At 45.6% G+C, this 16,177-nt stretch overlaps 1 protein-coding gene across 2 annotated transcripts in view; it reads left to right on the forward strand.

Annotated features, from left to right (window-relative positions):
• pde4d (phosphodiesterase 4D, cAMP-specific) overlaps positions 1–15,820 on the forward strand; it is a gene marked incomplete at both ends in the record, with an annotated part of 141,205 nt that extends 125,385 nt beyond the window's left edge. For both annotated transcript variants that reach the window (XM_080532727.1, XM_080532726.1), the window contains 10 exons: positions 2,174–2,286; positions 11,855–11,948; positions 12,207–12,388; positions 12,693–12,791; positions 13,015–13,179; positions 13,299–13,398; positions 14,225–14,379; positions 14,719–14,841; positions 14,979–15,161; positions 15,311–15,820. In XM_080532727.1, the coding sequence (XP_080388853.1) occupies positions 2,174–2,286; positions 11,855–11,948; positions 12,207–12,388; positions 12,693–12,791; positions 13,015–13,179; positions 13,299–13,398; positions 14,225–14,379; positions 14,719–14,841; positions 14,979–15,161; positions 15,311–15,820 (1,724 nt within the window). The remainder of the gene's footprint in view (positions 1–2,173; positions 2,287–11,854; positions 11,949–12,206; positions 12,389–12,692; positions 12,792–13,014; positions 13,180–13,298; positions 13,399–14,224; positions 14,380–14,718; positions 14,842–14,978; positions 15,162–15,310) is intronic.
• Positions 15,821–16,177: the final 357 nt, after the last annotated feature.

The following is a 16,177-nucleotide window of genomic DNA, read 5'->3' on the forward strand; positions in this document are numbered from 1 at the left end:
CAGTATGCTAATGTAGCTTGACATGCTAAACGTACAGATACCCACGCTGACTGAGGACTTACAGTACAGTGCATTCTCCTGTCAGAATGTTTCAGAGACTGGGGTAAAATGTTAACTCGTTTTGTATGTCAAAATACCATATAGCTTAACTGTGTGGTAATTTTGACAGTACAGTATTGTACATATAGCCTGGAAAATAAATGTCTGAAACTGATATTGTAGTGTATATCTCAAAAAAGCATAATTGAAATGTTATCAATCGGACGGCCAGGTTTTTATGGCTCTTTTCTCCCCTGTTGACTTCCCCCCTTTTTGTTAAAGAGCGCTGCATTTTCAATCTATGGTTAATTGCACTCACTTTCCCCATTCTTCAGTTACTCTCCATTGTAATGCGGCACCCAGATTTCATAGCTTTAAAAGACATCTCTCTCCTGATTTAGAGAAGACATCAATATTAATTGGCTTTTGAGAAGGTGACACTTTCCACTCATGTGGACTGACTTTGAGAGGGTTAGTGCAACGTTTTTTAAATTTGCAGTGCAAATAGGAAAGATGGACTATGTATAGGAATGATAAGGATAGGATACCATGCTATTTCTATCAGAGACGTTCAAGGGGACAGATTAGGGTGACACTTCACTGGTGTGAGAGAGTGTGTCACAGGACTAGTGTGATAGAGGGATATCTCTCTCTCTCTCTCTGTGTATCTCCCCCTCTCTCCCTGTCTGTCCCTCTCTCTCTCTCCTTCTCTCTCTCTCTTATCCTTCTCTCTCTTTCATTTTTCATCTCCCTTTCTTTGTCAGTCAGTCCCCCCTTCTCCCCCCTCCCCCCCTCCACACATTCAACACAACAGACAGGGAGCTCCTGCAGCTCCAGCCCTAGACCTCCCCTACTCCAGGCCAGGTTTTACCCGTGGCCCTCCCTCTCTATGCACGGTGCAGTCTCAGGCTTTGGGTACCGCTCGGAGGGAGAGCAGCGATCTCTCTCTTGGCTACCAGGGACACCCGCACCAACAGCTGCCTGCCTCTGCACACACAGCATCTATAGGAAGGACACGAGACACAGACACAGAAACCAAAACATTGGATTATCGTCCCCGTTTGTTTTCTGGACAGCATGGACCTGTAGTGTTTAGACTGCAGGCAGGCTAAGGAGGCAGAGGCATGATGTGTTACGGTTAGCGAGCTCTCCGTCTGGCGCTTGTGTGTGCTTGTGTGCGTGTGTGCGTCTGTGTGTGTGTGTGTGTGTGTGTGTGTGTGTGTGTGTGTGGTAACCACACACCCCCAACCCCTGCCAGTATGTTAGGGGATCCTCGTCTTTGTTCCAGCCCAGGCGGCGTGGAGAGGAAACCTTGCTGGTTCTGAGGTTCTGTTGGCGTCCGTGTCTGGTCTGGACCCAGGTCCTCTCCCATCCCTCTCTTCTCCATCTTTCCCTTCATCCCTCCATCCCCAGGCAGACATGGGCCTGTTAAGTAGACTGTTGTTCATCCTGCTTCATGACTGGAATTACACCTCCTACAGTATATGGACAGTATGCTAAACCTCAGGCATTCAGAAAACTGAGAGGACCTTGTGTGTGCGTGCGTGCGTGTACGTGTACGTGTACGTGTGTGTGTGTGTGTGTGTGTGTGTGCGTGTGTGTGTGTGTGTGTGTGCGTGCGTGCGTGCGTGTACGTGTGCGTGTGCGTGTGCGCGCGTGCGTGTGTGTGTGTGTGAGTGTGCGTATGTGTGCCTGTGTCCGCGCCTGTGTGTGTCTGTGTGTCTGTGTGTGTGTGTCTGTGCTTTGTTGTTGGTTGTTTTGTATCCGTGGCTGTTGGTTGGACACTCATTGGACTCTATGACTCTTGAAAACCACTGTCTTCAAAGGGGGCTTGGGAAATAAACAGCCTGCCTGAGAGTTTCCGTCTTGGGGTCAGGATTTGGGACCACTAGCTCCCCATTGTCCCTCTACCAACTGGAGCTGCAGTGCTCCAGTATGAAGAGCCACCCATGCATCCACTCGTGCCAGCCCAGCGTCGCTGTGTGTGGTGCTGGGGTGGAGGCTGAGGTGGAGGTGGCGGTGGTGGCGGCGGACCCCGGGCCTGGAGCCTCCTCTTCCTCCTCCTCCTCTAGCCCCCTGAAGCTAGCCCCCCACACTGACTCCCTGCCCCCCTGTCTGGCTCTCGCCCCCCCAGAGGAGGCCTACCAGAAGCTGGCCACCGAAACCCTGGAGGAGCTGGACTGGTGTCTGGACCAGCTCGAGACCCTCCAGACACGACACTCGGTCAGCGAGATGGCCTCCAACAAGGTAAGAGGACCGGACCACCTCCCTACCATACAGATTCTATTGTCTGCCCTCCCAACTCTCTACCCTTTCCCCTAAAGTGTGTGCGCGCTGGTGCACTCCTTCCACATGGATCGCAAAACACATTATTGATGTAAAAACATGGGTTTTTGTGGAAGAGTGCAAAAGTGAACATTGAAGGGGAAAGGCTAGATAATCAGGGTGCAGTACACTGCTTCTATGCTTACCTCTGAGTGTGTCATCTATGGAGTGATAGATTTAGAACTACTGTGACCATAATGCAATGCACTGTGTTTGTATGGAGTAACTGGGGCCGCTCATTGTAGATAAGGTTCATGCGGACAGTGTACCTGTATTGTCTATACAGGTGTATAGAGAAACGGTGTGTACTTCACTTCTGGTTTCAACCTATTCCTCTGATGAACTGCACCTCAATGCATTCTGGCTCTATTCGCATGTGAAAATGTATTGGATGTTGTCCTATAGAGGGAGAATCACGTAGATAGCTGTTGTTATATTCTAGTCACGCTACATCTTTATGTGATGGAATTTTGAATATTATGGGATGGTATATTATTGGTTGAGACTAGGGATGCGCCGAATTTAAAATTCTTGGCCGAAGCCGAATTTAAGGAAACATTTGACCGAATAGCGAATACCGAATGCGTACTGGCAGTTTTTTGTTTTTGTACCATTGCATGAATTAAATAAATTTGTATTCATTGCTTTTGAAAGAAAAAAATTATGACAACTTGTATTGATCACATTTATTGAACATTCCAGCAGACATTATGCTATACCAACAAAGCACAATAACTGAAAATTAATAAATAAGAACAGCATTGCACTGTTTGATCGTGTCATAAAAAAAACATACTATTCGGTGGTAAACATTCAGTCTTTTCACACATTCGGCCCATCCCTAGGTGAGACCAACAGGGACCAGGGACATGGTGATGTTGTCACTAACGCACCGGATCACATTGCGTTTATTAGAACCTCGCAAAAGGATGCATGTTGGTTTGGATTGAATATTCTTCAACATGGCACCCATAGCCTGCCGTAGTGCGTAGAGTGAGGCGGAGTGTGGTTGGTTCTGAAAACAGAATGGGTGCGTTCGTAAATATGCTCTGGAAATCTGATCAGCACTCATGGAATGCCACGTGTCCAATCAAATTACTTGATCGCTCTATGACGTTGAACGTAGTGCGCGCTCCGGCGTTCCAGAGCGAATTTACATCACTGTCAAACAGAAGGTATAAGGCTGAAGGTAGAAACTGTTGGAGAAGGGGGGAAGGAGATAAGGAAAAAGAGGCCACCTCAGACTGTTGAGATGCCCTCCTACAAGCCCCATGATACAGTAGACCCTGGTCCTGTTCCAATACTCCTCAGATGTATCTCTCCTTCCTGCCTTCCTTGAAGTCATTCTCAACCTGTCATGAGTTGATTGTTGAAAGCAAGCTTTTCACTCAAATCTTTTTAAATAGGATAATACATAATAATATCAATAAGATATGATACCAATGTCAGATCAGAGAGGAAGAGGGGAAGGAACCATCTGAGGCCTCCAACTTCATCCTCGGTGTGGTTTTAATCAACATGAGTTGTGTATAGTAGCCTATGTAAAGCTTGTCTCTAACTCAAAGCACTGCACATTGTATGAGCAACATACCTTGTGTCTATACCTGTATCTATCAACAATAACGGTAATGATTTGTATACAGCATGTAGCTCGTTTTTTTTATATTCAAAGCACTCCGCCTCATATGCGCAAGATACATTGTGTCAGTATCTGTCTCTATCTAATCGTCACCATGCAGGGAGGGAGGCACACTACTGAGCATGCTCCAACCAACCTCTCCAGCAAGGCTCTGCCGCGCTGCATGCTGATTAGCTCAGGGCTCCAGTGATGTCACACCCTGTGATGTCACAATGGGGGGACGGACCAGGAGAGACAGAGACAGAGAGAGAGAGAGAGAGAGAGAGAGGAGGGGAGGCAGGCAGGCAAGCAAGCAGACAGACAAGCAGACAAAGGGACAGATAGAGAAATGGGACACAGGCGAGTGAACGTACACAAGGAGCCTAATAGCAGCCATAGAGGCTGGCTCCTTTTCCCTCCATTCAGACTGTCTGTCACTACCCCACCGTTGTCCGTCCGTTACCTCGTCTTAACAGGAGCTCACGAGCGCCGCTATCCCCGGTTGCCATGACAACACCCACCGAGGGCCCCGATCGGTTTGCCGTCTCACTCCACAGCACACAGCAATGGCGCTGGGATACAGAGGCACTGCTTCTTTTCTCTCTCCCTCTCTCTCTCTCTCTCTCTCTCTCTCTCTCTCTCTCTCTCTCTCTCTCTCTCTCTCTCTCTCTCTCTCTCTCTCTCTCTCTCTTCTCTCTCTCTCTCCCCCCCCCCCCTTTCTCTCTCTCTCTCTTTCTCTCTCTTTCTCTCAGCTGTCCATTAGAGTACACAATGTGCACATCATGTACTTCCATATTTTCATATCAACCGCAGTTGTATTTTGGGGGGTTATTGAGAGTTACTCATAACAAGTATGTGTTCAATGGACAACATATTGTAGAAGGCTAAAATGTTGCTCTGTGACATTACACAAGGTTGTTACATGACAGTGAACGCACGATATTAACACAGTGAACGCATGGGGTCAGCTGACGTAAATGGACACGTGATGGTGACATCACTGCTACAGTACGAGGTGAAAAGAAGGTGGTCTCATCCCACCCTCAAGAGCTGAACCGAACCCTCCTCCCACAGTATTTGGTGAAGATAGTGTAGTAAAGCATCACTGTTGTCTCCGATCTACCTTGCTCTGAGTATTTTTATGAAACCTAGTTGTTATGTTCAACAGCAAAATAGGCTTTGTATATGTGACATCCTGTAGAAGCATGATGCCTTACAATAGTATCATAAAACCATTATAATGGTCATTATATTTTGTGAAGGTATCATATCACAGGTAGGCTATGTGAACTGTATGGTTATGGCTATGTACTGTATGTGTGTTTAGTTGTTGCTTAGCTTTGAGCTTCTCCGTGGAGAACACCTCAGTCTGCATCCTGGTACAGGTACTTGGTGAATTCATGCTCTAGGTTAGAGTGAAGTTGCAGCACAGGTCTACCCTCCTAAATCTTATACAGTTTCTTTCAACACGTTTTTTGAAAACTTTTGAAAAAATTCACAAAACCACACACCCAAAGTGCAAAACACTTCATATTATGTCATGCAAAATGAAGCACCGCATTCAAAACTACCGTACATACACATTTATCAAAATCAAAGTTTTGCACCAAATGGTACACACTTCATTCGTATTACCTGATTTTTGTCCAACCAACTACACACTGTTGTGCTCAATCTAAAGCACTCTCTTCTTTGGTATGCTTTATCATAATAGAATAGTTCTGTACGTAGGGAACTCTAGCAGCGAGAGGTTGTTCAAGGTTGTTCATCCACCTTCCACCACCATGCCGAAAAGAACTCTTCAGTTGGATTGAGAAATGGAAGATGTAGGATGGAAGGTATTGAATAAGAAATTGTGGGTGGTCAACAAACCAGTTTTGGACCAGGGCTGCACGATGGAAGCTGATATTGTCCCATACTACAACATATGTGATGCTCTGCGTCATCCATATGGTCTGCTGTTAACAAAATGTTGTGTCTGTTAAAATAATGTGACAATGTGGGCTTTGTTGTATGGACCAAGGTTGGCTTGGTGGTGAAGGACACCATTAGTATGTATGATGGTGGCACACATTTGCACTTCCATTGTTGTTGTAAAAAGTACTCACTTGGGGGGTATTCCATCAATGTTGCTAAAGGAAAATCCAGGCTTATTTTGATCAATTTTGTGAGACCAGAAAAATCTGGCCTTTGATTGAGTCTCGCGAGATTTATCAAAAATAAGCTTGGATTTTCTTTTAGCGACGTTGATGGAATACCCCCCTGCGGTCTTTTTTATAGTACTTACATCCTGATTGAGGCAATGAAGCATTGAAGTGTTTGGCCAGGTGGCACCTGTTTTGGCCAATTGGACCATGGGTGTAGCATTTTAATTGCAAGTGTTTTTAAATGGCAAACAAGTGTCTTTATGTCATATTCCTGTGTCTTATGTAGAGAATCATGTGCATTGTGTTGCAAAAAGTGCCATGTTGAATTGGAAATTGGGTGCAAAGCAGAATTTTGGAGACTTGAGCTGGGGTTTTACTCTTGGAGTGTCAGTTTCAGTTGTATGTGTAATTTTAGTGTGTTAGCAATTGAATAAATAGATACATTTTTTTACATTTTCCTTTTCCAGCGCAAACTGACCTAATATCAATGTACTGTAAGATTCTAACAGCGGACCCTGAGCAGATAACTGAGCTGCTCGTGTGTTCTAAGGCAGGGGGGCGGTCTGTCATCAAAACACAAGTGGAAAAGTTAACAATAACCACAGACACAAGTATGAATGCGATCCAGAGTTCTATATTCAGCAGGGAGTTGCTATTTTGGGTTGTAGGGAGTTGCTATTTCACACTTTCCCAAAACAAATTACACACAAGTGGCCGGTTAAGAATGGTGTGATGTTTTCCAATTTTTACCCAAAGGTGTGTGTTCACACCTCTTGGCCAAGCTATCAATAGCAAGCCGTTCCCTGCGCTTGTGTGTGTGTGTGTGTGTGTGTGTGTGTGTGTGTGTGTGTGTGTGTGTGTGCGTGCGTTTGTGTGTGTGTGTGTGTGTGTGTGTGTGTGTGTGTGTTTGTGTGTCTGTGCGTACGTGTGCGTGTGGTGTGTGTGCGTACGCGTGCGTGTGGTGTGTGTGTATGTGTGTTTGTGTGTGTGTGTGTGTGTGTGTTTGCAAGTGTGTGTGTGCGTTTGCAAGTGTGTGTGTGCCTGTGTGTGGGTGCGTGTGCGTGTGCGTGTTCGTGTGTGTGTGTTCGCGTAGACAACTGTGTGTGTTTATTAGGGCCTGTATCGGCCTGTCCCGCTCTACTCGGACACAGACGGAGGTGCTAGATCTTTGTTAGTGGGTCTCATCTGTTGCATGGAACTGTGTAAATTACCCCCAGTGCTGTGTGGGGTGGCTGGAGAGCCATGGTGTGAAGTGATCTGAGACGTGATTTGTTCCTCTCAGATCCATACAACCAATAAACCCTCTCGCTGAGAGCAGTGGGTCTTTGTCTGCATGTTAAAACCCTACAGAACCTCACATGTAAAACCATACTACGGTACGGTTTACTAGGTTTGACTCTGTTGATTAACAATTACAACAAGCGCCAACAATGCTGTATGGAGATGTAGAGCGTCTGCTACAGTATATGTGTCTCGACATGAGGTTTTTATACTGTTGTGCTTTTCTACAGATATATGCCATTTAGCTGACGCTGTTATACAAAGTGACTTACATTGCACTGAGTGCATAAACCTTTCAGTATACATGGTCCCGACATGAATTGAACCCACAACCTAAGTGTTGTTAGCGCCATGCTCTACTAGCTGAGCCCCAGGTCTACAGTACCTGTGGCAGGTTGTTATTGTAAAATACAATCTGTTCTCAATAACCTACCTTGTTAAATAAAGGTAATAAACAAAGAAATTAGATACTCTTCATAGAACGCGAAATTAGACTACAATTCCCCATACGATTGGAACCTTTGGGTTCGACATCAGCTTTATCCCATGGAAGATCCAGCCTAATTAAAAAATGATTATCAATATAAGCCCTATAGCGGATGCTTTTATCCAACGTGAGTGAAAATATACTAACAACATGGTTCCCAGCTGGAATTGAACCCACAACCCGTAGTGTTGCTAGTGCCATGTTTAAATAGCTACGTCACACTTTCCATGTGGGATGACACACTTTCCACTGAGGACATTAGTGTGAATCATCCTTAGTGTGAATATTGTATGATCAGGGATGAGATAATTTGTACTTCCAGTAACAGATGACTTTAGATAGATGCAGTTCTGAGCTCACCCCCCCCCCCCACACACACACACACACACACACACACACACACACACACACACACACACACACATACACTCACACACACCAACCCAATGCCCTGCAGAAATCAAACCAAAAAACATACAAACAAAAAACCTCCACAGGAGATTTGCCTTTGACTTCAATCCCAGCCAATCACACAGAGGGATGAGCTCACTCTACTCCAGCCTAGCCAATTAGACATGGTGATGAGCTCACTGTTTTCCCTAGCCAGGCCCCTGATTGGCTGGATCTTTCTTCAGTGAGAGCAGCAGCCTGTGTTATCCTTCACATGGGAGTCTTCGTGACACTGAGAGGTAGCCCGCCTGTGTGTGTGTGTGTGTGTGTGTGTGTGTGTGTGTGTGTGTGTGTGTGTGTGTGTGTGTGTGTGCGCGTTTGTTTGTTTGCGTGTACCTCACCTCTAGAGCAGCCGGGGATCAGCACGTGAGTGCGTGTGTGTCACTGATTGCATGGGTGTGAGCAACGATGCTCTCATCGGACCGCCAGGCAGGCAAACTCGACTCCGCTCTCCTCTCGTCCCACTCCTACTCAACCGTGGATCTGGCACTATGGCTTTCTCTCTGTGTGGATGAACGGAACAGAAACAGGCTGATCTTCTAGACTCGTCTCCTGTGGATGTACCTGGAACCCAGCCCAGGGCACATCTCCCTCATGGAGGCTGTGTTTCTCGCTGTGTTGAGCTGTTGAGTTGAGCCACTGTCTGCTTGTCTCGCATCCCTTTCTGACTTTTCTTCACTGTACTCTTACTGTAGCTACTTGGTCTAGTCTGGCTGTACTCTACTGTAGCTACTGGGTCTAGTCTGGCTGTTCTTTCGTATCGAGACCCCTTTTTTTTGTTACTTTTCAAAATGCCTGAAGTGAATTACCTGCGGTCTGTCTCCTGGGGATACATAAAGGTAAGACATGAGGTGGAATGTATTGCCCAGATCTGACTAAATGAATTTAACTATTTGTGTAATTGAAAATAAAATCGGAATGTTCCATGACAAAGTAGGACTTCATCTGTCTGATAGAGAGGAAATGATGTCATAGCCAGACAAAGGAAACAAAGGCATAGGGGCTCGTCCTTGACACACTTAAACATTGTATCTGCGTTGTATGTATCTGAGCACATTGAGAGCCACCGTTTATATTGTGTGTGTGTGTGTGTGTGTGTGTGTGTGTGTGTGTGTGTGTGTGTGTGTGTGTGTGTGTATGTGTGTGTGTGTGTGTGGGGGGGGGGGGGGGGGAAGGGGGTGGGGGGGACGACATTATTTCCATTATGTGCAAAACAGGCTCAGATTGTTTAGTGTGAAACACAGGGATCAGGATACTTTGTCTATGTGAAGCGGTGTGGACAGGTGTGATTTAGAACGCAATACCAGACAGGATATTTATAGACTGTTACTCTCGAATGTGTAGGGTCTAAATTGTAAAATGAGCATGAGGGGGTATTTCAGAAGGAGCAAATTGTGATTTGGGGAAATATACCTAAAGGCTGAGAGACTCTTTTAGTTAGAAGATCTCTGTCAAAATCATAGCATGAATTTGGACATCACATTCATCATCATTCCCATTGTAGACCTTAGGTTGTCTTGATGATAAGTCCCATCACTTGTGGGTGTTGGGTTCCAATCCCTGCTCTCTACTCTGGCTTCCTCTAAGGGACATTATTCACAATGATGTCAATAACCAACTGCACAGTAAGCACTATATTTGACCATAATGGCCTCTTTAAGTCATCAATATAAATCAATATTATCCATCTACATATATTACTTAAACACGCTGTGTTTCCAATTTGGGGGACAATAATGCAAATAGAGTGTATGAGTGTTCAGATGTGGTTTTCAAGTGGTCTTTGTTTAGCAATCACTATTGCCTGAAGAGTTCACCCCCTCTTTGTCAATCCAACTGTCCTCCAAATCAGCAGCCACAGCTAAAATTGGGTCTGCCACTCCAATCAGGTTTCAGAGAAGGAGAGGGGGGGAGGGAGAGGGAGGGAGGGAGAGGGAGAATGAAAGTGGGTGATGGAGAATTGGGTTACTGATGACGTCACAGAGGGGTTGGGAGAGGGGATTGGGCGGCGGGGGGGGGGGTGAAAGCAATGGGTATCTCACCTGCTCTGTGCAGCTGTGTTTGTGTGTGTGTGTTTGTGTGTTTGTGTGTGTGTGTGTGTGTGTGTGTGTTTGTGTGTGTGTGTGTGTGTGTGTGTGTGTGTGTGTGTGTGTGTGTGTGTGTGTGCGCGTGCGTGCGTGTCAAATACACTATTATTGGTACAGCTGTATTTTTCCTGTAATTCTAATCAGTAGTAATCAGTAGTACTCCCCTCCATGTACTGTACTGTGTATCAGGTGATAACAGTCAGATGTACACTCACGGAACACTTTATTAGGAACATTATACTAATACTGGGTAGGGACGCCCTTTCCTCTCAAAACAGCCTCAATTCTTTGTGGCATTGATTCTAGTGTTGTTCCGATACCATTTTTTGATCCCGATACCGATACCGATACCTGACCGTGCAGTACTTGCCGATACCGAGTACCGATCCGATACCACGGCGTTTGAAAAAACAAAACAAAAAAACATGTTTTTTGAGCCGCATACTCACCTCGATGTAAAATTATTGCTAACACTTAGTCTGGCACTGCTCAAAACCTTTGTAAAACAGGAAAAAATACCAACAGAGAGTGAATACTATAGAACTTTTTTTTATTGTCTACCTGGTATGGTGACAAGAAAATCAACCCCTTATAAAACCTGAAATGTGGCTCTCACAGATGCCAATCAGTGCAATATCCATTTAAGATATAAAACAGTCGTAGTAGTAGTGCAACAGCAAGTGAACATTTACAAACAAAATAACTTTAGTACTTTAAAAAAAAAAAAAAAAATCGGATTTTTTTTTTGTTAGTACTCGCCGATACCGATACCAGCATTTTTGTGCGTATCGGTGGCCATGCCGATACTAGTATCGGTGGCCATGCCGATACTAGTATCGGTATCGGAACAACACTAATTGATTCCACAAGATGTTGGAAACATTCCTTTGAGATTCTGGTCCATGATGACATGACGCAATTCCAGCAGATTTTTCTGGTGCACTTTCAAGCTGTGAATATCCTGTTCTACCACATCTCAAAGGTGTTCTATTGGATTCAGATCCGGTGACTGGGAAGGCCACTTAAGGACACTGAACTCGTTGTCATGTTCATGAAATCAGTTTGCGACGACTTTTTCTGAGTGACATGGTGCATTATCAAGCTGGAAGTAGCCATTAGAAGATGGTTAAATTGTGGCCATAAAGGGATGCATATAGTCAACAACAATACTCAAATAGGCTATGGCATTCATGCGATGATTGATTGGTATTAATGGACACAAAATGTGTCAAGAAAACATTCCCCACAGCATTACACCACCTGAATGAATGAGAAGGTGTACAGGTGTTCATAATAAAGTGTTTAGTGAGTGTATATGTATGTTTTAGCAATCTAACCCTTGTCTCTCTGTGTGTGTGTGTGTGTGTGTGTGTGTGTGTGTGTGTGTGTGTGTGTGTGTGTTTGTGTGTCTGTGTTCCAGTTTAAGAGAATGTTGAACAGGGAACTCACCCACCTGTCGGAAATGAGCCGGTCAGGGAATCAAGTCTCTGAGTTCATCTCCAGCACCTTCCTGGGTGAGTGACCACCTCTGTTCTAGAAAAACCTTGCCCATTCTATATATACACTCTCTTGTGTTTCCATATTTAGGATTAATTATTAATCATTGACATGTCTAGTTATGTATTGTGTATGTCAGAATGTGGGTCAAATAAACAATAACGATGAAAATATTGTTCTGTATTATTATCGTAAAAGATTTCATCTCACTAACATCTTCTTCTTCTTCTTTTTCTTCTTCTTCTTCTTTTTCTTCTCATGTTCGTGACCACCAGACAAGCAGCATGAGGTAGAGATGCCGTCTCCGCTGACGCAGGCTCAGAAGGAGAAGGAGAAGGAGGAGAAGCCCATGTGTGAGATCAGCGGGGTAAAGAAGCTGCAGCACAGCTCCAGTCTCACCAACTCTAATATAGCCCGCTTCGGAGTCAAGACTGAGACTGAGGATGAACTGGCTAAGGTGTGTGTGGTGCTGGTGGGTGGGTGGGGGTGGGGGTGGGGGTGGGAGTGTTTGGAGGGGACAGGATGGGAAAGAGGGAGAGGGGTCCCCAAAGGAGGGAAAGAGGGGAGAGGAAGATATTAAGAGAGAAAGAAGGGAGGGATGGGAAAGCTTAAAAGATACAGGAAAACAGGTGCTTGATGAGAGTATCCAGAAAAAGGAAAGCAGGCAGAGAGAGAGAGTGATATAATGATCTCTACATCTGATCTGTATATCATATTGTTTGACTAACATCTGAATGGTTGTGTTTTTTTCCCCTGTGCAGGAGCTGGAGGATGTGAATAAATGGGGCCTTAATGTTTTCAAAGTCACAGAGTTCTCTGGGAACCGGCCACTGACTGTCATGATGTACACAATATTCCAGGTAAACATCACTCACTTGCTCTCAACTCTCTCGTCATATCACGTCCTCCATCTGTGTTGTATCATGGTCCAAAACATGTAAAATAGTAAAAGACAAAATGATCATGGAAATGATTTACTGTATATCCTCTGACGTTTGGTTTAACGTGTGTCTGTTTCTAGAGTGTAGGGCCTCCTACAGTATACAGTATTACAAGAAAGCAATTGTTTTTCTTTTCCGACAGGAGAGAGACTTGTTAAAAACGTTCAAGATTCCCCTTGACACCTTTATAACCTACCTGATGACCTTAGAAGACCATTACCATGGTGACGTGGCCTACCACAACAACATCCATGCTGCTGACGTCACTCAGTCCACTCATGTGCTGCTATCCACCCCTGCTCTAGAGGTGAGACACACACACACACACACACACACACACACACACACACACACACACACACAGTAATAAGGTACCGATTTCTTGTTGAATGGCTGGTGTATGACCCTGTCCTCTCTCTCTCCTAGGCTGTGTTCACAGATCTAGAGATCCTAGCTGCCATCTTCGCCAGTGCTATTCATGACGTGGATCACCCAGGAGTCTCCAACCAGTTCCTCATCAACACCAGTGAGTCTAAATACAGCCTAGATGTAGTACCTACGTCACTAACTGAGCAGACTAATACAAACACCACACACACACACACACACACACACACACACACACACATACACATACACATACATGCACGTTTATACACCCACACCTGCTAGAGCATACATGCTGCACACGCGTATACACCTACACATTCATGTGACATCACCAGACACATCATGCTGTGATATCTGACACTAAGCAAGTGGACGTCAGAGAGATCAATAATGCCCTCTGCCTCTCCCTGTGACTGTGAGACATCTGTCACAAGGGCTAGAGGGCATCCACACACACACACACACACACACACACACACACACACACGCTGTGCATCCTACCATTAACACATCTCCATCTCCATACACCACAAACACACAAACACACAAACACACACACATACACAAACACACACTACTTTGCTATGTCGTGCCTCCGTTAAGCCTGGATGGGGATTCCCTGCAGTACAGCTAGTATGAGTCATCGGCTAGGAAACACCAGAATACAGATCCCCCCAGCTCTGGGCCAGCACTAATGCATCTTAATGGAATATCTAAATACAGCCACAAGACCTTCCAATGACCTTGTGTGTGGGGAGACTTCTCTAAGTGGAAAATTTACTTTCTCATCTCTAACCCTGCATAACAAGACTGAGGGAAATGAAGTACCTAATTACAACTGCCTTTATTTCAGTCCTTTGTCTACATCTTAGTCAACCTTTAAAAGATGACATTATATGTTCCAGATATTTTTCACGAGATTGCTTTTGAGATCAAAATATTGGAATGTGTTTTTCTGTCAGACTCGGAGCTGGCCCTCATGTACAATGACTCGTCAGTGTTAGAGAACCACCACCTGGCTGTGGGTTTCAAACTGCTACAGGAGGAGAACTGTGACATCTTCCAGAACCTGACCAAAAAACAACGACAATCACTGCGCAAGATGGTCATCGACATTGTAAGCACGCTGTTCATACTGCACTGCGATTGTATGTGTTTTGATTGTCTAATAGATTTAATCAATAGACCAACTGTACATTAGAGGCACAAACCAGTATACACATACTAAATAATATTATTGTGTCCCGCCTATTGAGTAGCTAGAGTGTGAGGACTAGCTAAAGCACACGCACCTACTGTACCCTTGCTGCTGTCATTATAACTGCTTTGCTTCTTTGTCAATCCAACATTGCAATAACACAGACTTTATTTGACAGGCATGTTTGTTTTGTTCTGTCACTCTTCCTGTATTCTGACAGCATCCTGTGTGGGTTATGTTCCTCTTGTCCTCCCACAGGTCCTAGCAACAGACATGTCCAAACACATGAACCTGCTGGCTGACCTGAAGACCATGGTGGAGACCAAGAAAGTGACCAGCTCTGGAGTCCTGCTACTCGACAACTACTCTGACAGGATCCAGGTACTGTTCAGCTCAGACCCTATCAGGTGTTCAATGATAGCAATGGCTTATAATGACAGAGCATGTGGATGTCGCGGTGCGTGGGACTGTTTGTTTTTTACATAACTCAAGGTTTGGTTCCTCCCCCCTGTTCCCAGGTTCTGCAGAACATGGTACACTGTGCGGACCTGAGCAACCCCACCAAGCCTCTGCAGTTGTACCGCCAGTGGACAGACAGGATCATGGAGGAGTTCTTCAGCCAGGGGGACAGAGAGAGGGAGAGAGGGATGGAGATCAGCCCCATGTGTGACAAACACAATGCCTCGGTGGAGAAGAGCCAGGTAACACACACACACGCACGCACACACACACACACACACACACACACACACACACACACACACACACACACACACACACACACACACACACAATGATGTTAGTTGTTACTCATTGCCTCTCTCTCTCTCTCTCTTCCCTCCCTCCCCAGGTGGGATTCATAGACTACATCGTCCACCCTCTGTGGGAGACTTGGGCCGACCTGGTGCACCCCGACGCCCAGGACATCCTGGACACCCTGGAGGATAACAGGGAGTGGTACCAGAGCACCATCCCCCAGAGCCCCTCTCCCACCCTGGACGACCCTGATGACGGCAGCCGCCCCCCCGGGGGGGACAAATTCCAGTTTGAGCTCACCCTGGAGGAGGACGGGGAGTCTGACACGGAGAAGGACAGTGGCAGTCAGCCTGAGGAGGAAGACGATGAGGAGGAGGAGGAGGAGGAGGAGAACAGTTGTAGTGACACGAGAACACTCTGTGCGCAGGACTCTGAGTCAACAGAGATACTGTTGGACGAACAGGTGGGGGAGGAGGAAGAGGAGGAGGTGGAAGGGGAGAGGGAGAGGGAGGGGGTGTCCTCCCTCTCGCAACCGTGCGTTGTGGAAGAGGAGGGGGAGGAGGAGGAGGAGGAAGAGGAGGCGGAGAAATCAGCCGATACATAGCAGTGTATGGACGGCAAACTGACTAAACTGTTCTTCTTAGTAATGAAAGATGCTTATTTATAGAGTATTTTTTGGGTTTTGTGGAGTCTGTCTGTCTGTCTGTTTTTTATACATCTATGTTTATGGTTCCAAAGCGCACGCTGCTCCCCCACCTTGGCCACTCCTCCCACCTCATGTTATTGGTCAGCTTTTCAGACACGCCCACTGGTACTTCTACAAGTTTTTTGCACTCAGGAAAACTCTTTTCCATTCCCCTTTGTACTGAAGTGGTCTGTGTAGATTTCACCTTGCGTGTTGATGTAGGACTTTTGGATCAACTGTTTAAAGTCCACTTAATACTATTCATACTGTATACTC

This window comes from Nansenia antarctica, assembly GCF_963989245.1.
Source record: "Nansenia antarctica genome assembly, chromosome: 5".
NCBI classification, from domain to species: domain Eukaryota; kingdom Metazoa; phylum Chordata; class Actinopteri; order Argentiniformes; family Microstomatidae; genus Nansenia; species Nansenia antarctica.